Source organism: Dipodomys ordii, unplaced genomic scaffold (genome assembly GCF_000151885.1).
Source record: "Dipodomys ordii isolate 6190 unplaced genomic scaffold, Dord_2.0 Scaffold158, whole genome shotgun sequence".
Classification (NCBI taxonomy): domain Eukaryota; kingdom Metazoa; phylum Chordata; class Mammalia; order Rodentia; family Heteromyidae; genus Dipodomys; species Dipodomys ordii.
In genome coordinates this window covers 2,300,591-2,326,996 of record NW_012267374.1, presented here as the reverse complement: position 1 = coordinate 2,326,996, position 26,406 = coordinate 2,300,591, and the positions used below count along the sequence as shown (strand labels likewise).

The window sequence follows — 26,406 nt, the reverse complement described above, 5'->3', positions numbered from 1 at the left end:
ATTGTATCAAGATAAAAAGTTCCCCAAAATGATTCTAATAACCACTTTTTGACTAACAATCATGTTATTTGCTTGAAAAGTCTTCTTAACTTGATCACTAAACAGATTGTCTAAAGATAAATGCTTCAAATGAAGGCATTTTTCATTTAGTTTTATTGAAATATAATTTGTAAGTAAAATACTCATTTTAACAACTTGATATGGTCAGCCAGTGTACATAACCACCCCATGAAGGTGGAGATCAAGACAGATAACAAGTCCATGACACTCAAGTTTCCTCTTGTCTTTTCACAACCAATGCTCACTACTTCCTCTCAGGAAACTGACACTTTTAGATTGACAGCAGAAACTGGTAGAAAAGGTGTGAAGGATTAATATAGGCAGCAACTCTGTCCCTTTTGAAAACATGTCTTCTGCTGTTCATTCTCAGGTTTTCCCTTCCTTCAGCTGAGAGAGGGAGTCTTACAACACAAACTACAAGGCTGAGGTACTTGACAGTCCACAGTAACACAAATTATTTACTATTCACAAAGCACTATGTGTTAGCTTTTAGAGGAATGAGATAAGGATGACATCTTAATAAACCAATCTAGATCCTGCCTTTACAGATGTGGAGACCTAGGGAAACACCAGAGCAAAGGCTATACAACTAGTTAAGAGTTAGGTGCACATTCCAAGTTTCTTTAGTTCTAATCTAGGTATGTCTATATCTTGGTAGAATTACTGTAAGAGATCTAGGACTTGAGAGGTTTTTTTTTTCCCCCAACATATGTAGGTATGCATGGAGTATATTCCTAAATTCCATTTAGATGATTTTTCTTTATCTTGCCAGACTTCTTTATCTTGTTAGACTGACATTTCTGTGAGAAGATGTATTTTGTGCAGAGACATTTCAGTCCAAAATCTACTGGCTCCATTACTTTGGGTCTGAGACAAAGCAGAACATCCAAGTAGCTAGAGGACCAGGAGGAGAATGATCACTTCAGGTTGCCAGAAACAAGATTAAAAAAAAAAAACACAATTCCAGCAAGCCACAGCCTCCTATTAGACACACCCATGACAATACAGTTTCCATACCATCCTTCAATAGTCCACTCAAATTTTCATCCATTAATGGATAAAATGTCCAGATCCACATGATCCAATCTTCTCTAGAAACACCATCAGTGACACCCAGAAGTATGCTTTACTAATCATCTAGGTATTTCTTAATCCAAATAAATTGACAATCAAAATTAACCATCGCAGCAAATTTATTTATAAAACGGAATACTATAACCAGTTGATTCTTTGTTTTTCCAATCCTAGAGTTTGAATTTGGGGCCTCTCACTCACTCAGACTGCTTACTCAGGTGGCACTTTCTCTCTTGAACTATGACTCCAGATCTACTTTTTGTGCTTCTTCTTTTTTTTTTTTAATTGGTGCTTATTCTTGAGATGGAGTCTGATGACTTTTATTGCTTGGAATGATTGTGAATCTCCATCCTTTGGATTTCAGTATCTTAAATTCAGGGCCTGGGCACTGTCCCTGAGCCTTTCTAGGCTTAAGGCTAGCACTCTCACTTGATCCACAGTGACACTTCTGGTTTTTTCTGTGATACTGAGGAATCAAGCCCAGGGCTTCATGCATGCTAGGCAAGCACTCTACCACTAAGCCACATTACAGCCCAATATTATTTATTTCATCCAGTAATATTTTTACATAATTTTCATTAGAAAATACAAATTTCTATTTTTTCTCTTACGCTTTTCTGTATTAGTTTTATTATATACATATACACACACATATACATATTTCCTCCATTACTAGACATCTGTTACTAATCAGCATTTTTATTTGATCAAAGATCAATATACTTTTCTAGTAGAAAATGATTTTCATTTTCATTTCAGAAGTTGTAGATAAAACAATTATGGCACACAAATCCTTAAAAGATTTTTTTTTTTTGGGTCCGGTCATGGGGCCTGAACTCTGGGTCTGGGCGCTGTCCCTCAGCTCTTCAGCTCAAGGCTAGCGCTCTACCACTTGAGCCATAGCACCACTTCCAGCTTTTTTCTTTTTTTGCTTATGTGGTGCTGAGGAATCGAACCCAGGGTCACATGCATGCAAGGCAAGCGCTCTACCACTGAGCCACCTTCCCAGCCCAAAAGGTATTTTTATTTTATAGCTTTCCTTTTGAGTATACATTTATATTCCCCTTTATATCATTCCCTGAAATATTCCTTTCTCCCTTCAGTCAATATCACTACTGAAATATACCCTTTACAGCAACATGCAGAGAAAGCCAAGCTTAGAAAAGAAAATTAAGTTAAATTAAGCATAGGTCTTCATATTGAAGATGAAATGGGAGAAGAAATAGCTAACAAATTTGATCTTGAGACACTTACCTATTGGTACAGAGATCTTTCTCTTCTTGAAGCTTGGTTTAAACACAAAACAGCCCTAATTTTTAAAAAGGGGTGGGGGGAACAAGCATAAAGTCAAATTAGGTACAGAGCAAAAAAGTGCCTAAATATTCATGGATGAGCAGATTTTAAAAGAAGGGAAAGATGTTTTCTTGGTTTCTAAGAAAGCACATTACTTATTTCACTTTTATTCTTTGAGACGATAATAGGTAGATGAAAACAAACTTGATTAAATTTAACTAATGGTTCCATTTTCATGAGACTTAATGGAAAATAACATAAATACTATGTATTAAAATGAAGATCAACAATGTTCAAATAACACTATTCATTCCAAAAGAAGTTTGTTATTGCCAGGCACTGGTGGTTCACACCTGTAATCCTACCTACTCAGGAGGCTGATATCTGAGGGTTGCAGTTCAAAGCCAGCCCAAACAGAAAAGTCTGTGAAACTCTAATCTCAAATTAACAACCAAAAAGGCAGAAGCAAAGCTGTGGCTCCTGGTAGAACACTAGCCTTGAGCAAAACAAAAACAAAAACAAAAACACACATTATCCAGGTCCTTGAATTCAAGTCCCAGGGCTGGCCCAGTAAAAACAAAAAAAAATTAATTGGGTCTACTTTATAATCATCCCAATATAGGTATTCTTTCCTAAAAAATCTCATTTTCAGTAAGATACACAAAAATAAGAGGTGTTTTACAACAAACAGTACTGAAGACTGACCACTCAAAACCTATAGATCTGTATTAAGAACAAAATCATCATCCAAATAAAAATATGTGTACTGTCAAATCTTTTCTGGTTTTGAAGCCGGCATCACAGTCTGCTGAAACTTTAAACCTCAGGATTTGCGCTTCCTCTTTTGCCTCTCATAGACCATTTTAATCAGTTAAAAATGAGATGTTTGGGTAAGCACTCATCATTAATTCACAGGGAGAAATGTTTGTACAATTTCTTCATCTATATTTTTCATCAGACAGCTTGACTTTAGGGGCTTCCCCATGCACTTATGGTCCAGAATACACTATCCAGAATAGCTTCCTATAATGACAGAAATTTCATGCATCTATTCTGAAATAGTCACAAGGGTTATTAAGAGCTCAAAATGTGTTTTAGTGCTACGAGAGAACTGAATATTGAATTTTACTTCAATTCAAATAAAAACCAAAAGAATATTGAATACCAAATGAATATTCAAAAGAATACCACCCTGGACAGTACAACTTGAGGATTGATCTTAACAACTACTCTTTGACTTGTAGTCCTGGAGTGACCTAGGCAGTCCACTTGAGAGGTCTACATAACCTCCACTCCCCCCATACACACATACTTGCATTACTTTTGAATTCTCAATTTTCCTAACGTTCCTATTCTTTCTCTACTACCTGATTGTTTTCCATTATTTCTGTCTTCTAAGGGGAAAAAAAAAAGGTGTTAGGCTGTCCCTTTCCCCAATTCTACACCTGCCAAGCTTCTACTCATTTTTCAGGTAAAGCCTAAATGCTACTTTCTTCACAAAGCCGTCGCAGATTCTCATCTGCGGTAAGTTTTTCCCACTCTTCTTATTCTTTTCGAACTTTTCCCCTCGCTAACACTTACCACAGTTGATGAACATCCACGTACCAATGTCTTTCTTCCGTGCAAAAACCGGTCTGCACGGCTCATCTAGGTATCTCAATACCTAACGTGGTGCTAGGCACACAGTCCATATTGATGACAGGGAACAAGTAAAAGAATGATAGGGCGCACCCCCGGGACAACAGACCTCCATAAAACAGCAAGTAGAAGTCCTCCAGGCCGCACCACGAGGGAGACCCGCGACCTGCGGCCCCACACAGTCGGCCTCCCCTGGATCCCGAGCAAAGACAGGCGAACTCCGTCGGCCACCCCGGCCCTCCAGCCAGGGAACCGAAACCTACAGAACCTCTGCTCCATCCCTTCAAAGACGCCTCAGGCGGTGGTGGGGCCACCACGAGCGCCCGCCCCCACGTACCTTGGACACCGAGGAGGTAGCCATGGTCCCAGTAACACCCCGGCGTCGTCCCGGTGCGCCGGAGTTTCCCGCGCGCCCTCGCGGCGACAGGGCAAAGGTTAGTGGCGTGCTATACGGCTTCTTGATTGGCTGGCGACGCGGGTTTCCGGCGTGAAAGGGGCGGGGCGTGCGGAGGCAAGTGGGAGGTAAACTTGGAACTCGCCGGCTGCCGCCGTCGCCGCGCGCTGGCTGAGGCAAGGCATGGCGTGTGGCTTCCGCAGGTCGATTGCCAGTCAGGTATTTGTCCCCGCATGGGCCGGGGGGGTGACGAAGACCCCAAGTCCCTTCACTGCTTTGAACTAGTCCTCATTCCGCCGGTTCTGCGGACCCTTGCTTGCCCGCCTTCCCCCCCCCCCCCGGCCCCGAGCGGCTGGGCGAGCTCTCCGTGCGGTGGGGAATGTCGGGGAGGACCTCTGTGTTGATGTGAAAAGTCACCCCCAAAGGCGCTTGTGGCCTCCTAGAGGCTTCCCAGCCCAGAGTTTAGCGTGCTTTCATCCTGGGTGCAAAGCCTTAGGGACCATTGGACCTTGCAGAAATTAGTGTTCCTCACACTTGAGTGAAATTGAGAATGGATCTGGATTATTGTTCTAAAGAGAAACTTATTTCTCTTGTGTTCTCTTATACAGTCTGGGCCTAAAATTCGTTTTTGGGTAAATCTCAAAGCAATCCAGGGCACTGTTTTTGTTTTTGCTTTTGCTTCAGGGTCATATTTGAACAACTTTATAAGGAGGCAGTTAAAAAAAAAAAACTTCGGAAGAGATCTGGGATTCAGCAAGCGTAATTTTTTAAATTCACTAACTACTTGTAAAAATTTGCAAGGAAACGTTCCACTCTGGGTCTTTACAGACCCCTTCTTATTAGTGCATAACTTAATATCCATCATTTGCCCAGTGTATTACTCACCTAAGCTCGTTTTTATTTTGTCTTGGCATTTGAAGGGAAATTCCTCTGCCATGCTGCTCTGCCAGTGTTAGATTTCCTAAGGTCACCAACATTACCTTTTATGCGACAAACCTGAACTTAACTACTTTCTTGGGTAAAGGAAAACACTGCCTCATCAATGCTCTTGGTAGTGCATCAAATTAGGAAAATATGGTTAGATTTACTGAGAATTTAAGGCTAATTTGTCAGTGAGAGAGGGTGGAGGTGGGTAGGGATAATCACCAGGTAAGAATCCACAGCTGGCTGTGAACCCTGTGGCTCATGCCTGAAATCCTAGCTACTCGGGATGCCGAGATCTGAGGATTGCAGTTCATAGCCAAGCCCCAGCAGGAATGTCTGTGAGACTCTTATCTCCAATTAATCAAAAGAAAACTAGAAGTGGTGCTGTGGCTCTAGTGCCAGAGCGCTTGCCTTAAGCTGAAGAGAGCTCAAGGACAGCGCCCAGGCCCAGAGTTCAAGCCCCACAACCCACCAGTAATAATAGTAATAATCCAAAGCTGCCTTTGGTCTAACACTGTTTATGTGGCTGGTGAAATTACTTGGCAAGGAATGCAAGGAATCAGAGCATCTTGATGCTTTGCTTTCTTCTGAAGAATTGTTCAGGAAGCTTTTATAGACCAAACAAGGTCAAGTCTCCAAAGATTGTAAAGTTAGCTAATAAAGACAAAAAAAATAATGAAGGGATGTTATAGTGAACTATGGATTTCTAGACTAGATAGATTGGTTCAGTTATTCAGTTGATGCTTTGCTTTCTCAGCCCGTAAGTCAAGATAGCAAAATTGGGGATTTTATACAGTTGTCATAATTTGATTCTGAACCTGGCAAGTTTAATTCCTAACCAAATTTGGCACCTGTCTAGAGCCAGACTAATATTTCTTGACCTTGTATTTAGTATCTTGGTAATAGAAACAAGGTTGCCTTTGTGCCAGAGAAATGAGTGGTTTAGGACTGCACATAGGCTATAATGTCCTTTTTCTACTGGATGCTAAAGTTTTAATAGTCACTTAGAGAATGGGGGAGATCATTAGGCAGGCAAAATAGAAAGAGATGGAAATCTGTTGTATAGAGTTCAGGTGTTCATTTACAAGGTAAGGAAATTTTTTTACAAGTTTCTAAGGCTGTCACATTCTTGAGCTTTAGTGTTGCTAAAGGCCAGGGAAGTCTGTCAGGTGTAGTTCCCGTTCTGAGAATCTTATCCAGTAGTCATCAGAGAGAGATTTTGATGTATCTCTCTGGCTCTTAAGTTAGAATTTGTTAGGGCCCAGTCAGATGAGACTGCTCAGATCTACTTAAAAGTTGTGGCTTTGTACTTTGTCCATGTCCTTATATATTTACCTACTTCCCTGCCATTTTCAGGGACCCCAGTTTTTCTAAGGTTGGATTGATTATCTCATTCCAAGTTTTTTTCTTTTTTCTTTTTTTCTCTGCTTTAATCTTTGTTTTTTTTTTTTAAAAAATCTACTCTTTCTTTCTGCATCATACTTTTGTTTCCAGTTATTAAAATTTTCTTTTTTTTTAGTTGGTTGTGGGGCTTGACCTCAGGGCCTGGGTGCTGTTCCTGAGTTGTTTGGCTCAATGGTAGCGCTCTACCACTTTGAGCCATAGCTCCACTTCTGGAGATAAGAATCTCCTGGACTTTCCTGCCTGGATTGGCTTTGAACCATGATTCTCAAATCTCAGCTTCCTGAGTAGCTAGGATTATAGGCATGAGCCACCAGTGCCTGCCTCCTTTTTGTTTTTGGTGTTTTTTTTTTAAATAAAAGTTTAACTTTTTAAAAAATTTCAAAATAATTATATTTTTAAAACTTCAAATAAGTTTTCAGACCTCTCTCTTTCTCTTGCTGGGCATGAGGGGTGTTCCTGGAGCTTGAACTCTGGGCCTAAGCTCTGTCCCTGAGCTTTTGTACTCAAGGCTAGCGCCTCTACCATTTGGGCCAACAGCTCTACTTCCAGCTTTTTTGGTAGTTAATTGGAGATATGAGTTCCATGGGCTTTCCTGCTCAGGCTAGCTGAGAAACTTGAAGTTCAGCCCTCAGCTGGAATTAAGAGTATAAGCCACTGGCTATGGTTTTCAGATTTTTAATCTGTTTTTCACTTTTTCTTTCAGCTCTTCTTTTTAATTGTGGGGAAAATACATATAACATCGTTTACCATCTTAACCATTTCAACTCATAGTCACTAACTGCATTCACATTGTTGGAGAGCCATAGTAACTAACATCTACATGCAGAATACTCCCTCCATAAATAATGCCTCCAGTGCCTTTTCCGTTCATTACTAAATTTTCATCTTACAGGATGGTTTGTGCCTTTTGTAAAGCTTCTATTGAAGCTTTTGAAGCTCGTTTTTTTTTTTTTTTTTTTTTTTTTGTCAAGAAGACAGCCTGGTTTTAGAATGAAGTTTTATGAAAAGTTTGGTCCTGTTAGGTTAGTCTTACTTGGTCTTGAGGAAATTAACATAGGTTAGAGGATAATGTTTATTGTGCTTTCCTGCTTTTCTAGGAAATTAGTTATATATGTGTGTTGCATATATGTCATTTATTATAGAAATGCCTAATCATTGTTCAAGGGGCTTCAGTTTAACATATCCATTTAGGTGTGGAATGCCTCCTCATTAGTTTAACTTTCCATCATTTCCCCGCCCCCCATATCCCTTTCCCTCTAGTTTCAAGTTTCTTGGTTCCAAAACTTGCTGAATGAAGATTATCTTTGAATTTTCATTGTTGATCTTTTCCCATAAAATTTTTCTTAATTTTTAAATTTACAAACATAAAATTTAATCCTCCTCTGTACTTTATGTTTATACCCTTTCCTAGCCTTCAACTCTTGGCAGCCAGTATCATTTTTTACTCATTGGTTAACGTTAACCACCTAAGCCACACCTCCAACTCCCCTGTATCTTTTTCTTAATCCTTATGGTTTTGGAATTTCCAGAATGCCAAAGGAAATGTATATTCTCTTTCTGGTTTTTTTGATAACAAAAAAATTCTCTGTTCAGGTTTCTTTAGCATGATGCATTTAAGATTTAGTTGTTGTTAAATATATCAGTAGTTTATTTCTTTTGTGTTAAGTAGTGTTCCATTCAATCTACCCAATATGTCTAACAGTCTTGCCCTGTTTTGTTTCTTTTGACTTTTCAGCTTTCCAGAGTTTTGGATCTTCCACCAGAAAACTTGATCAAGTCAATATCTGCAATTCCAATTTCCAAAAAAGAGTTAAGTGCAGTATATTTCTTAAAATATTAAGCTTGAAATGTTGAAATTTTTTGGCAATTCAAAAAACAAAACCAAAGGGACTAGGAATGTGGCTTAGTGAAGCCCTGGGTTCAATTCCTCAGTACCACATAACAGAAAATGACACTGTGGTTCAAGTGGTAAAGTGCTAGCTTTGAGCAAAACAAGCTCAGGGACAGTGCTGAGGCTCTGAGTTCAAATTCAGAACAAAAAAAACCCCACTTGTGGGTTGGGAAGGTGGCTCAGTGGTAGAGCGCTTGCCTTGCATGCATGAGGCCCTGGGTTCGATTCCTCAGCACCATATAAGCAAAAAAAAAAGCCAGAGGTGGCGCTGTGGCTCAAGTGGTAGAGCGTTAGCCTTGAGCTGAAGAGCTGAGGGACGGCGCCCAGGCCCAGAGTTCAAGCCCCACGACTGGACCCAAAAAAAAAAAACCCACTTGTTAGGCTTCTATTTATAGACTAGTCCTTAAAGTTAATTATAAACTTTTTTATTATATTCAACCAATTCCAATTGACTTAATAAAATTAAATTTGTAGCTGAGCATGGATAGCTTATTGCTATAATCCTAGCTACTCAGGAGATTGAGATTTGAGGATCACAGTTTGAAGCAAGTTGGGGCATGAAAGTTTGATTCTTTATCTCTAATGAAATACTCAAAAAAAGCCAGAAGTAGAGCTGTGGCCTAAGTGGTAGAGTGCTAACCTTGAACAAAAGAAGCTTTTGGACAGTGAGCCGCAGGACCAGCACCAAAAAAAATTGCATTTTAGATAATCTGATATGTGCTAATTATTTTTGTGTTTGCTATACTACCAGTGAAATTAGTATTGAATTGCATAACAAAGATAACTTCAAGGCTTTTGAAGTTACTAAAGGCTGAATACTGTTGTACCATATTTATCTTCTACATAGTTTTGTTTTCATTTTTTTAGATTATTTATAAGGAAGCATTTGTTAGAATTGTTTACTCATAGATTTTGTATTTAGCAGCAAGGAAATATCTGTCTTCTTGTGAGTTTTGTTAGCATGACTGATACTTACCCATTTGAGTGGGAAACTTTAATACTAGGATAAAATGCAGTTTCTCCACCAGCCCAGTATCTCACATAGTCTGCCTGGTCAAAATACTCAAAGAAAAGAGCATCTACACTAAACATGTACAGACTTTTTTCCTTGTCATTATTTCCTAAACAACATAGTACAATGACTTACGTAGCACCTACTCTGTATTAGGCATTACACACAATACAGAGTTTATTTGAAGTATACAGAAAATATATGTAGGATATATACAAACATTACACTATTTTATATAATAGGCTTGAGTGACTAGGGAGTTGGGTATCCACAATGTGTCTTAGAACCAGTTCCCCTGCCGATAACTGTACTGTCAGCCATATAGTAATGTCAGGAATGTAGAATTTCAATATTAACTTTAGAGAAGATATAAGGATATTAGTACTGTTATGTCATGGGATCAAAGTTTTGGGCCACCTAGCTTATTGATTGAAATAGGATTTCACTCATCTTTTGTGGCACCAGCCTGAAATTTTGATCCAGTTCTGTCTTCCAAGTAGCTCAAGAGGTCAACAGGCCCAGGAAAATTCTTAATGGTCATTGTAAACTAGTTTTGTTAATGGGATGGTAATCAGAAGTCACACGGGGATTTTAGTCATTTTCCTGAATTTTATGAGTGATATGAAAGAGGTCACTTGTGCCCCTCCAGAATATGTTATGTGACTAGTTAGACATGATACATCTTACTCTGCCTAGTTTCTACTTTGCTCATGAGCATCAGATATTAGTGTGGGTAGTTAACACAGATGTTCATTGATTTTAAAAATATTTTATAGGGAAGGGGAAATATTGTAAACCTTGGAACTATTTCAAACCTACAGAAAAACTAGTAGGGAAAATGGAAAGTGGTCTTCTAAATTGTCAAATCTCAATCTTCCTCTTTCACTTTTGTGACTTGATTTTTGTTTCAGTAATGTTACAAATACTGTTCAAGTCACTGATACACTTTGACTCTATCCCCTCCCTTCTTAAGGATAACAACTGTGATAAAGCAGTATTACTGTTGTTGATGCATTACATTGGGCTTATTTTTACAGTTTTATCCTCACCTGGAAGAAAAGTACAATTGGCAGTGTTCTTTAATGAACCTTTGAGTTGAGTATTAAGAATGATACTCTTTTCTTCCCTCCTTAATGTTGAAACTCAAATTACATTTTAAAAACACTTTTGCTTTCATGTTCAGAGATCACTAGTAGCAAGCATTAAGATAGATGCAGCATTTTAAAAGAAGTCTAGATACCTGGGCTTTTTTAACCTTTTTTAATCCTGTTGCAGCAGGACCCAAGAGGGAGAAATTTAATTTTAAATCTCTCCCTATTTCAAAAATAGAATAAAATTGCAATTTGGGAAGATTTAAATGATAAGAAAAAAATTCTGAGAAATAGTAGGGAATTACTAATTCCCTCACCTTTAGTTTTGTATATGTAACATCTGATAAAATGGAGTTAGTGTGGTTAGCACAGTGATTAGCAGTTGTTTACACACTAGAAATATTTGTAAGGTGACATTATCCCTTTCTCTTTTCAATGTCTGTCTTTAGAGAAGTAGCAGATTTTCAGCTTTCTGTGGATTCTCTATTGGAAAACAACAGTGACCTTTCAAGACCAGATATTCAAGCTCAAGCCAAGAGACTGGCAGAGAAGGTATTTTGTCTCTATTTAACATCATTCATGACCTTAGACGTTAAAGGGGGAAAAATAGGTCTACTAGCATGAATTCCTTAGTGTTTCTTTGTTTATAGAATCTTGGAAGATACCATTTAAATTCATTTTTACCATATACTAGAGGTTACAACAATTTTTCAAATTATTTTTGAAGCATTTCCTCTTAAGCTGGTATTGTTCACTTTTTTTTATTAAGTACTTACAAGAAAGCTGAAGTGTTGATTAATTTTACACATTGAACCTGGTTGAGTGTTTGAATTTAGAAAAAGCTTGATAAAGTAGACAAGTGGGTAACAAGTTTTAAAATGAGTTTCTAAGAGCATTAAAGAGAAGAAATGATTAGACATAGAGTCATTATAAGAAATAGATGACTTAACCTACATTTGTAAGTTTTCTGATGGGTGTTGTATTCTAAAAGAACAATTAAAAAGATTGTAAAGGCCAGATGCCAGTGGCTCACACCTGTAATTCTAGCTACTCAGGAGGCTAGATCTGAGGATTACAGTTCAAAGCCAGCCTGGGCAGGAAAGTCCATGAGACTCTTATCTCCAATTAACCACCAGAAAACCAGAAGTGACACTGTGGCTCATGCGGTAGAGCGCTTGCCTTGAGCTGAAGAGCTCAGGGACAACACCCAAGCCCAGAGTTAAAGCCCCACAACTGACAAAAAAGAAAAAAAGAATTTGAAATGGGAAAAAAGAAATGAAAGCTGGGACATGGCAGCATACACCTGTAATCCTAGCACTTGAGCAGCTTCAGATAGAGGCATCAAGAGTTCAGGACCAGCCTGAGCTGCATAGTTCATGACCAGTGTGCCTGACATTATGACACCCTATCTCAGCACCTCTACTTGCCAAAAACAAAAGAAAAGAAAACTTACAGAATTCGTATAATAAAGGAATTTGGGGGCTGGAAAGGTGGCTCAGTGGTAAAGTGCTTGCCTTGCATGCATGAGACCCTGGGGTAGATTCTCCAGTACCACATCCAGAAAAAGCTGGAAGTGGCACTGTAGCTCAAGTGGTAGAGCACTAGCCTTGAGCTGAAGAGCTGAGGGACAGTGCCTAGGCTCAGAGTTCAGGCCCCTGGACTGGCAAAAAAAAAAGGAATTTGGGTAGCTGAATATTTTTTTTATATTATTATGTGGACTTGAACTCAGAACTTCCTGTTTACTGCCTGAGCCATGTACCTGGCCCTTTTTACCCTGGTTATTTCTGAGGTAGATTTTGCTTTTTGCCTAGGATAGACAGGGCTGAAATCCTCCCATTTTATGCTTGCCACCATAACTATGACAGGCCTGTGACACTTCACCCAGCTGTTGGTTGAAATGAGGTTTCATGCAACTTTTGTGGAGGCTTGCCTTGAACTGTGAGCTTCACAATTTTCACCTCCTGAATAACTAGAATTATAGGTGTGAGCCAGCAACATAAGATTATAAAATCTCATTTTTATTAGCAAGTATATCCATAGTAGAATTAGAATATTTAACCCATTTCTCTTATTTCTTGGAATTTGTCAAAGACTAGTGGCTCTTCAGCGATGACAGGTATCATTAGCTTCATAGGTTTATTGAGGAGTTGAATATCTAGTGGGCTAGTAAATAAAACATGAATTACTTCCTGTGTCTTGGTGCAAAATTTTTTAGCAGAGGCACTGACAGAATGTCATTTTCTGGACTTTTCCTAAAGATGAGATACAGTGTCACTTTGTGATAGATGGAGAATTTGAGGTGAAGAAAAGGAAGAGGAAAGATTGAATACAAAATTGCAGTCAGGAGAAAAAAATGTGTTTTTCCAAGTCCAATGTAGAAACAGAAGAAACTGGCCAAAGTCAAGATCCAGCTGTAATAAAACATACCTATTTTATGTCATTTATTGTCTTTTCAGCTTAAATGTGATACAGTGGTGAGTGAAATCAGCACTGGTCCAAGGACAGTAAATTTTAAAATAAACCGAGAACTGTTAACAAAGGTAAGAGATAGTTATTATCTGACCATTGTGCTTTCACTCTACTTTAGCCACACTGATCTTCCTCCAGCCTGAAAAATCATTGTTTCCATACTGTGCCCTGTACTAGAGTACTGCTCCAAGTTAATAGCTACTTAACCATTATATTTTTTTTCCTTGATTATATATGTGCATGTGTGATGCTGGGATTGAATGTAGAGTGTTGCATATATTTAGGACCTTCCTTGGCAGTAGTGTTTTTATCTTTTCATTTGTAGTTTTCACAGTATTGTTTACCTGTTGTACAGAACAAATTATAGTTAGCATTTTATTTGATTAATGCCACTTTTTCAATTCTAATTCCCATTCATCTTACTGATGAACTTTTAGTTTTTAGGGCCTGGCATGTGGTAGATACTAGATAACTTTGTTTCATGAATAGTCTCTATTGAGATACCCAGCTCTAAAACTTTTCTGCCCAGGTTAGATTCAAACCACAATCCTCCTGTTCTCGGCCTCCCAAGTAGCTACAATTACAGGTGTGAGTCACTAGTGACCAACTTAATATTTTAATGGCTATGAGTTTTTATAATTTATTATAGTTAACAAACTTAGAGGATTTTCTCTGGCTTATAGATGTCTACTAGATTGCTTATCAAAGATATTTCCATGTCTGAATGTGGTACTGCACTGCTATAATCCCAGCACTCCAGAAGAAGGTTTGCATACATAGCAATACTCTCAAAAAGAAAAAAATTACAGGCATAGTGGTTCACTCCTGTAATTGCAGCTAATGAATATCAGATGGTCATCTTCCAGGCCAGCCTGGGCAAAAAATTATTGAGATCTACCTCTCAACTAACAAGCCGGGCTTAATGGTGTTCATTTTAATCTAAGCTATGGAGGAGCCATAGGTAGGAGGATCACAGTCAGGGACTAGTCAGGCAAAAACAAGGGATCCTCTTCAAAAAACAAAGGAGCGGGCTGGGAAGGTGGCTCAGTGGTAGAGCGCTTGCCTTGCATGCATGAGGCCCTGGGTTCGATTCCTCAGTACCACATAAGCAAAAAGAAAAAAGCCCACATAAGCAAAAAGAAAAAAGCCGGAAGTGGCGCTGTAGCTCAAGTGGTAAAGCGCTAGCCTTGAGCTGAAGAGCTAAGGGACAGCACCCAGGCCCAGAGTTCAGGCCCCATGACCGGACAAAAAAAAAACAAAAAAAAACAACAACAAAGGAGCTAGAAGGATCTGGCTCACTTGATGGCATACCTGCTTAGCAAGTACTGAGCTTTGAGTTCTAACCCTGGTACCACCACCCTCAATGAAGGGACAAGAGTGAGGAGCTTTCAAGTGCAGCTAATTGTGCTTACATGGTAATTCTCTATTGCAGCTTTGAAGATCTGAATCTGCTTTACATTAAAGCAGAAAATCAGTAACAAGTTCCTTAGGAATGTTCAATTTGTTTCTTGATGTGATCTGAAAAATTCATTAGACCCAAATAACCACTATGTAAGGCTTGAAAATAATGGAGCCACATGTAGAAAATTTTAAGTTTTGAGTAATCAGAATTATTAGTATTTTAACATACAACAAAATGATATCTTTTAGCACAGATGCATTTATACTTCCCTATGATATATTTTTCCTGTGACACTGAGCAGATCTGCTGTTCATTCAGTTATGTGTAGTTTCCATGAATCACAAAATGGTGATTATAATTCCAGTCATTTCAATTACCAAGGCCATATTGTCACAAGCCAAAGTCCTTATCCTAACTCTTTCCATCAAAGAAGCAAGTTAGTAAAATAGCAATTACAATCTCTATATGCAAAGTAGTAAGTCCTCAGAGCAAAAACCACATTTCAGATTTCTTTCTTAGCACACCCCAAAATCAAACCTGGATCTTTCTGAGTTTCACTATTATCTACCAAATTCCAGTAACCTGGTATTTAACTTACTAATTTACTTCAAACCTCTATCTCTGGAATTTCCCTTTAATTACTAACTTGGAGTTTTTACAAGGAGATTCTGCCTTTTAAGTTTGTCCTTATTCTTACTCACTTCACAGATTTCAGTAAATTCTAGGCCACAGTTTGTCTCATTCCTAGGGTCTGTATCTATGTTTCTCAGGTTACCTAAGACTTGTTTGTCTCAGTTAAATTTCATTTTTCTTTGGTCTAATTAATATTCTATTTGTTTAACTTAACCTGGTTCTAATATCAAGATGCTTCCTTCTCCTACTCCTGCTTCACCCACTTTTCTCAATTGTTTGAGGTCTTAGTATGTATCCCCGGCTGGCCTGGAACTCATTATATGTAGCCCTCATTGACCTGAAGCTCACAATCCTCCTTCATCGACATTTCATTGTTCAGCTTCTTAAATTCTGATTGTTATGTATTGTTTACTACTTGCTGTTGTCTTTTCTCCTGTTCCATTTAGGGATCATCTTAACCAATTCTCTGATACTAAAATTCTTCATTATCATGAACTCAAAATATCCTTAGTGAAACAAAACCAAATTTAGAATAGATAAAAAGTTTCAAAGTAGTTTTAAAACATAACCATTTTGAGAAACTCATTACCAGTAATAAAAATATGAATATGTGTATTATATAACAGTTCTGTTACTAACTGAAAATTTGCTTAGAATATGTTTTTGAAAGTTTGAGATTTCTTTTTCACTTGTAGAGCCAATAGGCATTTAATTTTTATGTTACTCATTTTCTACCATTATTTGTGATCTATAGTATCATAAAAACAACATGTAAGCAGAAATTCATTAACATAATCATTTAGAGCTAGGGGAAGTTTTCACTACGTGACTTAATAGCAATGTCATTTTTTTTTTTTGCAGGGGAGGCGGAAGTTACTTAACCTTTTCTGTACTTTTCTTTCCCTGTGTACAAAAGTAGTACTTCCAAGGCTGCTATGTGAACTAGATACCTAGCACAGACCTTGCAATACAATGTACACTCAATAAATATTAAGTGCTGATTCTGGCTTTGTCATTACTCTTTACTGTGGGACTTCAGATAGTTGCTTAATCTCAAAGCTCCTGGCTCCTGTTTCCTCATCTGGAGGGATGAACAGGCCTAACAAACAGGTGGAGCATCAGTGTCACCTCATGTTAGGACTGTTCTGCTGGGCTACAAGGGAGATTAGTGCAATGAGCCAATTAACAGCATTTAGTTCTCAGTAACAAAGTAATTAAGAAAACAAGGCTTTTGCACCATTCATTTCTACTTTTATTTTTCAGGCTGTGCTGCAACAAGTAATCAAAGATGGCTCAAAATATGGATTAAAAAGTGAACTTTTTGCTGGTCTTCCCCAGAGGAATATAGTAGTTGACTTCAGGTGAGTGCCTACCTGTCTTACATACTTGATGAGTCCAGTTGATTAGGGATGCAGTTGGAAACCAATAATATGTCCTTAAAATCATAGTGAATGATCATTAAATCATGAACATGATTAAAAATATAATTTTTTAGATATTAAACTCACTAGTGATTATGTTTTATTCTTTTTAAATTAAGGAACACTCACTTTTTAAAATTCATTTTAGCAAACTTACATTGTATGGCATAGTAATATGTTTATTATCATACTAAGTATTTTTAAATGAAGTAATGTTGGGTCTTCGTCCATCTTTGGACAGACGGGGTCCAAGGAGAGGTAAGTGCGGCTGCTCGCCCGTTCCCCAGCCTCCCTTAGCCCAGGAGACAATAAGATGCAGCCAGGAGTCAAACCAAGCAGGAACTCGTTTATTAACAGGGAGCATCCCCTTTTTAAAGCAAAAGACTGCGTGGGAGGGGAGGAAATGGAACCAACCAATCACTGAAGGGCCACACCTTATCATGCACCTGAGCTTCCATGAGTTGTTTACACACTGAACCTAAACAAATCCGGCTCTGCCCACTCAACTTCCTCTCAGGGCCATCTTTGCTACTTGTGTTCCCCACAGATTTCCCCACAAAGTAATATTTGAGTAAATGTCTTAGTACTTTTGTAATCCCATAATTTGCTCATGTATCCATAGGATCATGCTTTCAAATTGTAAAACTTCTTATAAGAGTGTGTAACAAGACCTTTGGGATAGAACAGAATTTAAGCTCTAATTTACCACTTTTAATTAGCTAGGTTTAAGTTAATTTTATTTTAATATTGAAAAATGAACTTTTCCATCACTTTCTAAACAGAGAATATCTGTGAGTTATTAGATGAGCTAACTCAAGTAACTTGCATGAAACTCACATGGCAGGTAGTACATACTCTGCTATCATTAAATGAATAGTGTTCATTCAGCAGGAATAGTGAGTCACAGTTTTGATTATTCTGAGAGGCCTTATGAATAAATATTTTACACTTTCCAACTTTAATGTCTGATGCAGTAAATATTGTCATACATTACTCATGAACAAAATTTCTTTGGGTTCCTCAATATTTATTTAAAAGAATAAAGATTTTTGGAACCAAAACACTAATTTCCAGTAATCTATTGTTTTTAATCAAAACAATATTTCTGAATTACTTAACCATTTCTTTTTTTCTTTTTTCTGGGCAATGTTGGAGTTTGAACTCTGGTTCTTATATTTGCTAGACAGATCCTTAAGTTTGCAAGACTAGGCCACGTCTGTAGTCCTGATTGTTAGAAACATAATCTGATTACCATATAAGGAAGCCTTGTTGTGTTTGTGGTATGTTTTTAACGATAAGAGAAAAATGGCTTAAAGTTTTAAGCAGTTTTTTAATAAAGTAAAAGAGTTGAATTAAGTATCTGAGAAGAGTGAATACCCAAAAATCTATTAAAATAATTCCTATATGTCTTAAGAGAAAATTCATTAAGTCCTGCTTTAAAAACAACAACCACTTCAATATACAGAAACCTGGCAGGAAATGGTTGTTGGTTGGCCTTAACTCAATGATTCTTACTTGCCTGTAGTCTCTTATATAACTTTCTTCATCTGAAGGCTTTACTAAGTTAGAAATCTAAATCTAAGGCAGCCTATTGGCCTATCTGGCCAGGCATCTTTCCCTGTCCACATGTATCCAATGCAATGGAGCAAGACCTCTCTACAAAGGTGCTCAGGGCTCTAAGATAGAGTGAAAACATGCAATCTTAAAAGCAGGTCACATTCTGCTAAACAAAGTAAGTAGCAAAGTCTCTCCAGGTTCAAGAGTAGACTACTTTTTTTTTTTCTTGTGGTACCGGGGCTTGAACTCAGAGCTTTGCACTTAAACAAGCATCTGTCACTTGAGCCACACATACCCCTTTTTGTTCATTGTTTTTATGAGATTGAGTCCTATACTTTTTGTCCCCACTGATCTCTGACAGTGATCCTCCTGCCTCTGCCTCTTTTAAGTGGCTGTCATTATAGGTGTATACCCCCTCATCTGTCTGTCTGGAAACAGGGTGTCCCTGTGGCAGCTGAGAACTCCCATTTCTCCTGTCTCTGCCTTCCAAGTATCTGGAATTACAGGCCTGTGACACCAGATTTATCGCATGCTGTTTTGAACACTCAGCTGAATTGACGCAGAGAAGCTCTTAGTCCCAGTCTCAGTTGTGATTAAAGTCTGTATCCTAGGCATTCAAGGTTTTTTCCTCAGTGTTCTCCTTGAAACCGTATACCTGCAGATTCCAAACGTCTGTTGTAGCTAATTTTTAGTGCCTCCCTGATAAAGAGTGTGAATTATTATGTGTTTCGTCAGATCTGCAGTAAAGGGCTGGGATAGCTTGCTATCCATCATGGATTTGCTATAAGAATTGAAACTAATTACTGTTACTCTTTTTGCTAAGGCATTCTTTTCTGTACAGTTCAAAATCTACAAGTACCCTGATTTTTTTGCTCCTTATTTTTTGAGATAGGTCTAGATTTTTGGCTGGGCTTGAGCTGGGCATGTGCTGAGCACTATTTACCTGTGTTAGGCTTCCTGATAGCTAACAGGCATGTACCACCACCACGCCCAGAGTTTTATTGCAAAGGAGTCTGATGAGCTTGAACTTTTTTCTGAACTTGAACTGAGATTCCTGAAGTCTTAACCTCCCAAACAGCTAGAAGTATAAGCATGAGCTTCTAGTGCCCAGCTTATTCATCCTTTTAATCATACTTAAAAATATTTGCTTCAAAAGTGTGCCACTTCTGTTTATGGTTCTCACCATAAATCACAGGATCAATTCTCTCTTAATTCTAATTTATCTTTAAATTTGAAATCTTTAACTTACTTTTGCTCTAAATTATCAAAGGTTCCTAATATGTCAGCCTGTGGAGGTTTGACCCAATCCATTCCTAGAACTCTTTGTTTTAGAACTTTAAAAAAAGTCTTACAAATTTTTTTGCAGCTCACCTAATGTTGCCAAAAAATTTCATGTTGGACATTTGCGTTCCACCATCATAGGTAAGTGTTTGTTTTCATAGAAAATGCTAAGCATGCCTTTGGGAAAATATGTTGTACTACAGTTTAACAATTTAATGTTTAAAGAACAGAAGAAAAACGAAAAAAGTTTCAATTGATTTGAACCTAGCATTAACTAAAAATTGCATAAAATGAGAAAAGTGGTTTAGAAATTAAAACATTTCAAAAGCAAAAGATTAACTCAGAAATCTGTTTTAATTGATATATGTGTTATGATTTTTAATTTTCTGAAAACACATGAAGAACTGAGAAACGAAAATGAAAAGTTATGTGGGAATGGTAGTAGCCTTCTAGACTTTTTTTTGTTTATATAATATATTTTGTTCCATTTATTTTTTGCCAGTCCTGGGGCTTGAACTCAGGGCCCAGGCACTGTCCCTGAGCTTCTTTTGCTCAAGGCTAATACTCTACCACTTGACTCAGGGCTGCACTTCTGGCTTTTTCTGTGTATGTGGTACTGAGGAATCCAAGCCAGGGCTTTGTGCGTGCTAGACGAGCACTCTACCACTAAGCCACATTTCCAGTCCCTATATTTTGTTTTAGAAAAGCAAATTTCATCAAGAACTATTTCAAAACTGGACTGTTCTAAAAAAGAGAGATACTATAGTACTTTATAGCTTGAGAGATACTATAGTACTTTATAGCTTTAATGCTTCTGTATATAAATGCTTATGTATTTCAAACATTTATAACTCAAGTTATAATTGTATAATTAACATTGGAAAAGACTTTGGAGTTTGTCTCCTCTAATCTGGCTTTCAATGTAGGTAGAAATCTGTGTATTGCATGCTCAAGAAGAAGTCATTTAACCCATAGTTGAGTATATTTAAAACTGGACAGATTAGTACTATGGCATAGATTATTGAAATAGTTGTCTTTGTCACAGAGTTCTTGAGCATTATTTTATGAGAAGAAGTGAAAAGGCTTGAAGAAAAAACATATAAGAAATATATCAATGTTTGATAAGAAATGTACTCATTATCTTGTCCGTGTAATTGTAACCCCTCTATACGGTATTTTCACAATAAAAAAAAAGAAAAATATATAACAAAAATTACACAAGTCAAAAGCAAAGGAATGTGTAAGGGGGTGGGTATGGCATGATAAAGTGGTTTTTACATTTGTTAAGAAAATATTGGGCCAAGAAGAGAGTATTTATTGCCCTGGTTAACTGTCTTATGAATAAAGAAGTTCAGACATTGCAATTAACTTTTCTAAGATCACATGGCTAGTAGGTACTGTAGCCAGTAGCTAACTAATTCCAAAGACTAGGATCCAACATTTAATTGGATCTGTGAGGAAATAAGGTACTAAGAAAAAGTTATACAAGATGAGTAACAATTGAAGAAGTGGTTCCTGTTGCTGAAACTTATATGAACTACAAACAGGGAAGATGTCAAAGAAAGTAGCTGTAGTAAGTCCACCTATGTGTTGGTGATATTTATTTGAAGAAAATAAAGCCATTCCTCTTTAAAGCAGGAAAGGATGATATCCCAACCGCTGTCCTAACAACTTTGTTACAAAGAAGGTTTGAGTTAATCTGGCATTACAAAAAAATCTTAAAACTGAACCCTAGAACTCGGTTGTGAAGGGAGCTCCTGGCTCTTTGCTGTCATTCTCATCACATTCTAGGCCTAAGCTACAATACCCACAATCTGGAAACTGCCACTGTTTGTGTCTTGTCTTCTGGAAGAGGCCTGAAATAAGTAGAACCTCTTTGAGTAGTACTAGCAAGACAGGTGGACCAAACAAAAACTCTCAAAGTAACTCCCCTTCCAAATCTTACAAAAAAATGCATTTGATTGCCCAAACCTGGAAAACTTCTGGACCCTAACCACAAGGCTTCTAGCCTTTGCACTATGGAAGAGTGCAGATGCTGAATGTCAGATCTGTATCAACAAAATATCAAGGTGATGACCTTGGACCTCTATGTGCATTTGAGGGGCAGCCATGGGGAAGAAAGTCATTAGTGATTGAAAGGAGATTGTGTAAGTTACTTAGAATAGTGTGACTCAGTTTCTTAGGGTATATAGCCAAATCATTATCTTTCTTGTTAATCAATATGATTCTGTTATTTCCTGTCCTTGGAATTAACTAGGAATAGCAGTTATCCTAACGTGTTCCCAACTCCCTTTAGTAATGATGAAAATTCTGTTCTTGTGAATGAGTTCTTTGGAATAACTAATTCCTTTATATGAGACAAAAGAAAACACAATAATGAATTTTTAGTAAAAAAAAAATTAAGTTGGTAAATTTTATGAAAATAATTTTCTTGGAGCTGGAAAGGTGGCTCAGTGGTAGAGTGATTGCCTTGCATTCATGAGGCCCTGGGTTCAATTCCTCAGCACCACATAAGCAGAAAAGGCCAGAAGTGGCTCTGTAGCTCAAATGGTAGAGCGCCAGCCTTGAGCTGAAGCGCTGAGGGACAGTACCCAGGCCCAGAGTTCAGGCCCTATGACTGACAAAAAAAGAAAAGAATTTTCTGTGTTAATCTTGATACCACAGAAGGAGTAGGTTTTATGTAAGGCAAAGTAACAAAATTAATCAATATTTTATTGATTACTAGGAAATTTTATAGCAAATCTTAAGGAAGCTTTAGGACATCGAGTAACAAGAATAAATTACCTTGGAGACTGGGGCATGCAGTTTGGTAAGTATGTTTGAGGCTTTTTTTTTTTTTTAACTTCATATCAAGGTTTAATTTTTTTTTTAAGGTGATGTAACTTGATCATCTGAAAAGAATATTTACAAAGTACTGTGCCCTGCCTGTTTTTCTCGTGGTACTGAAGATCAAACTGGAACCTCGAGCAAAGACAGTCCACACTCTGCTATTGAGCTACATCGCCAGCCCACAATCTTGTTTTATTTAAATGTCTCATATTTAGAAAAAGGCCTGAGAAATATGTTTTTTGTGGTTTTAAGAAAAGTAACATGGGCTGGGAAGGTGGCTAAGTGGTAGAGCGCTTGCCTTGCATGCATGAGGCCCTCCCTGGGTTTGACTCCTCAGCAACACATAAGCAAAAAGAAAAAAGCTGGAAGTGGCGCTGTGGCTCAAGTGGTAGAGTGCTAGCCTTGAGCTGAATTGCTGAGGGACAGCATCCAGGCCCAGAATTCAGGCCCTACGACCAGACCCAAAAAAAATTTTTTTTAATTAAAAAAAAAGAAAAGTAACGTATATATTGGTTAAATGTAGGAGCAAGAATACAGAGGAGAGATTAGATGTACATACACTTCTCAGCCACTGCCTTGCCATGTTTAAATGTAGGGAGGTCTAGCCTCCCTAGGCCATCCTACGTGAAATGAGATTGGCCCAGAGAAAAGTGAAATGTGATACTTTGGCTTCCCTTTGAACTCTGCAGTAGTAAGGGTAAGGGCTGCAGGCAAAGAATGAGGCCCAAGCATCAGACTTTCAAGTAGCACAGATTATTTCAGATATGTTTCCTCAACATCTTAGCTCACGTAAATTGGTTGTGGAGATGTCAGAGAGCAGAGTTGTTATAGTAGTGAAAATCTGGTGGCATATGAAACAAACTTGTGGGTGCATGTGTATATTGGTACTGGGGCTTGAACTCAGGGCTTGTGGGACTAGCTTCCAACCACAGTCATCAGATCTCTGCATCCTGAGTAATGAGGGTCACAGGGATGATCCCTTGGCACCAGGCCCAACACCAACTCTTTATGGTTTTAAGATGCATTCCTAGGGTTGGGAAGGTGGCTCAGTGATAAGAGTGCTTGCCTTGCATGCATGAGGCCCTGGGTTCTATTCCTCAGCACCACATAAGCAGAAAATGCTGGTAGTGGTGCTATGGCTCAAGTGGTAGAGTACTAGCCTTGAGCTGAAAAGCTGAGGGACAGTGCCTAGACCCCACGACCAACCAAAAAGAAAAAAAAAGAAAAGATGCATTCGTAGTGCCAATCTATAAATATAGCATTCTCTGACACCCAGACACATGCTTGCCCAGCTTCTCATGTGACCTTTCCTTGAGGAAGCTTTTGTTACAGTCTTCTGTTTGTGTGCTTCTCTCACCTGCTAGGTGATAATGTTCATTCAAGATACAGGCTTTATTAGTTCTTTTTGTATCCACAATACCCAGCATATATGAGGCACTCAGAGTGAGAGATTCTGGCCTGAGGATTAGGATTAGCTAATCCTCAAGGGATCTAGATAATATTTTAGAATGTACACAAAAGTATGTAGTACACATTGCCAGCTCTGAAGTTCTCTGATCTTTGATGTTCTTTAGAGAGTGTGGTGAAATGACAGGTTCCAAAAGTTCATTTGGAGAAGAGATTTAGCATGTCCTCCTTATATTTTCCTTTTTAGCTTACAAAAATCTTTTTCAGACCCCCAAATGATTAGAACTTGGACCTGTTACCAGTACTGTTACTGTTCACCGAGAAAGAGTCAGAAAACATGCCCTGTATGTTGAAAATTCAGTGGCAGTCCTCAGCAACTGATAGTCAAAGCTCTGGGCACTAGTCAGACTTCATAGATGGTGTCCACTTTGTATTAGTTTCACTAACTTAGACATTTTACAAGCATTAGCAAATATGCAATTATGCTTTTCATTGAATTTTAACCTCAGGGTTTATGATAGCAGTTTTTCTCTAAAGTACTACTTTGGTTAATGATCTGTCAGCATTTCCATTATAATAATCATTATGAAGAATTGTAATTTTGCTGTTTCGGCCCTCCTCATGTGAAAGTTGGCAGATGGGTCCTAAGTACAAAATTAGTTTTTGAACATGTATTAGATTGAATGTTAAATGGAATAACATTTCCTTTTCCCATTTCTGTTTTTTTTTTAAACACATTGGGCATCTTTACATATATCCTGCTCCCAGGACCCTGAGTCATAATCATATTTGGTTTTGCTTTAAAGCAAACAGAGCTTTAGTTGTCTCTCTTGATATCTAAGCTCCAAAGTATTGTGTGTACCCATGTTCCACTTTGAGTATCGTGGAAGTCTTTGGATCTGAAGTTTGGTAACTAACATAGTCACAGAAACATTAGTCTTTCCTAATAGTAAAGCTGCTTAATTACTGCTTTTGGTCCAGGCTGTATATATCCTTTTAAACTAAAATTATGATAATCTTTTAGTAAAGTCTCAATATAAATAGTATAATCTGTATTAAGAATTTCCAATACTAGTTTACATAGTTCTAAATTTAGTATATTTATAAATTTTTATTGACTTACATCAGTTATACAGGGTGGGGATTTGATTATTTAATCTCCTTAGATGGTAATGCTGTATTCTGATTAGAATTGACCCCCTTTATCAGATTCCCTGCACCCCTTTTTCTAGGACTTAGTGTTTCCAGCAGGTGTCCTTGTTTCATTTTCATAGTTTGAAAAGTCTATTTCAGAAGTATTCAGTCTTTATCCTCCCCCACCTCCCCAGGCATACCCACTTTTGCTAGTCCCACCTGCCCAGTCATTTCTCTTCCCTTTCATCCTCCATTGATCATCAGCTTTTGTTAAGTTTCTCTGTGCTGCTCTCATATATACCTGTGATGTGTTACATAGTTATTGATTCTCTTTATTTTTCCTTTCCCCCATCTTCTGAATAGTCTCTAAGCTTGATTCATGTTCTGTCTTTAACCTCTAAATAATAGCATATATGGATATTTATACTTAAAAACCTGTCCATGAGTACACAAGTCTTTTAGGCCTAGCTTCCACATATAAGTGAAAACATACAATATTTTTTTGCGTTTGACTTGTCTCACTCAAGATGTCCTCAATTGTGTCCATGTTCTTGCACATGACATGATTTCATTTTCTTATGACTATACAATTGTGTGTGTGTGTACACTGCACATACTACAATTTCTTTGTCAATCTGGTCTTGGACACCTCTGTTGATCTAATTGCAATATAGATGAATATAGAGAGAGATTGTTGCAATATACATGAATATGAGGGTGTCTTTCTGCTGTATTAATTTACTCTCCTTTGGATATATATCCAATAGTGGTAGATGAGGTCATAGGGAAGATCTATTTTAGGCCTTTGAGGATCTCCATATTGTTCTCCAAAGAGGCTGCACTACTTTACATTCCCACTAACAGTGAATTAGAGATCCTCTTGCCTCACATCCTCACCAACATTTGTTGTGTTTTATTTTCTTTGATAGCTACAAATCTGCCGAATGAGATAGAACTTTTTGGTTTGCATTGCTTTTATGACTAAGGAATGTTGAATACTTTTTCGTGTATCTTAGCCATTTATAATTCTTTTTTCAAGAACTATGTGTTCAGTTTGCTTATTTTTGATAGAATTGTTTTTTGATTTTTAATTTCTTGAGTTCTTAATATAAATTTTTTAAGTTCTCAGTATGAATTTCTTGAGTTTTTTAGTAAAAATATTCGCAGTTTTATCCTAGGAATTTCTAATCCTAGTTTACAAACCTCAGTTAGTACTTTTTTTTTGTCAGTCATGGGGCCTGAACTCGGCCTGGGCGCTGTCCCTCAGCTCTTCAGCTAAAGGCTAACAGTCTACCACTTGAGCCACAGCGCCACTTACAGTACTTTTTTTATAGTACTTTTTTATATAGTACTTTTTTAATGTAGAACTCACTTATCATGGTTGTTTTTGTTTTTGTTTTTGTTTTGCAATATCAGGATTTGAACACAGAGCTTCATGCTTGCAAGGCAGGTATTCTTACCACAGAGCTCTGGCTCCAGCCCTCATTTAGTA

The 26,406-nt window shown here is 37.8% G+C and overlaps 2 protein-coding genes across 2 annotated transcripts in view; one reads left to right on the top strand and one right to left on the bottom strand.

Annotated features, from left to right (window-relative positions):
- The window catches only part of Orc3 (origin recognition complex, subunit 3), a 48,848-nt gene extending 44,366 nt beyond the window's left edge, over positions 1 to 4,482 (bottom strand). The window contains exons 1-3 of the mRNA XM_013032848.1: positions 4,403 to 4,482; positions 2,389 to 2,443; positions 2,268 to 2,290 (exon numbers count right to left, since the gene is read on the bottom strand). Coding sequence (XP_012888302.1) covers positions 2,268 to 2,290; positions 2,389 to 2,443; positions 4,403 to 4,426 — 102 coding nt within the window. The 5' untranslated portion in view covers positions 4,427 to 4,482. The remainder of the gene's footprint in view (positions 1 to 2,267; positions 2,291 to 2,388; positions 2,444 to 4,402) is intronic.
- A 125-nt stretch (positions 4,483 to 4,607) lies between these two features.
- Positions 4,608 to 26,406, top strand: part of Rars2 (arginyl-tRNA synthetase 2, mitochondrial) — a 42,227-nt gene continuing 20,428 nt past the window's right edge. Inside the window, exons 1-7 of the mRNA XM_013032877.1 lie at positions 4,608 to 4,678; positions 8,523 to 8,596; positions 11,231 to 11,333; positions 13,238 to 13,321; positions 16,549 to 16,646; positions 19,630 to 19,685; positions 22,270 to 22,353. Coding sequence (XP_012888331.1) covers positions 4,643 to 4,678; positions 8,523 to 8,596; positions 11,231 to 11,333; positions 13,238 to 13,321; positions 16,549 to 16,646; positions 19,630 to 19,685; positions 22,270 to 22,353 — 535 coding nt within the window. The 5' untranslated portion in view covers positions 4,608 to 4,642. The remainder of the gene's footprint in view (positions 4,679 to 8,522; positions 8,597 to 11,230; positions 11,334 to 13,237; positions 13,322 to 16,548; positions 16,647 to 19,629; positions 19,686 to 22,269; positions 22,354 to 26,406) is intronic.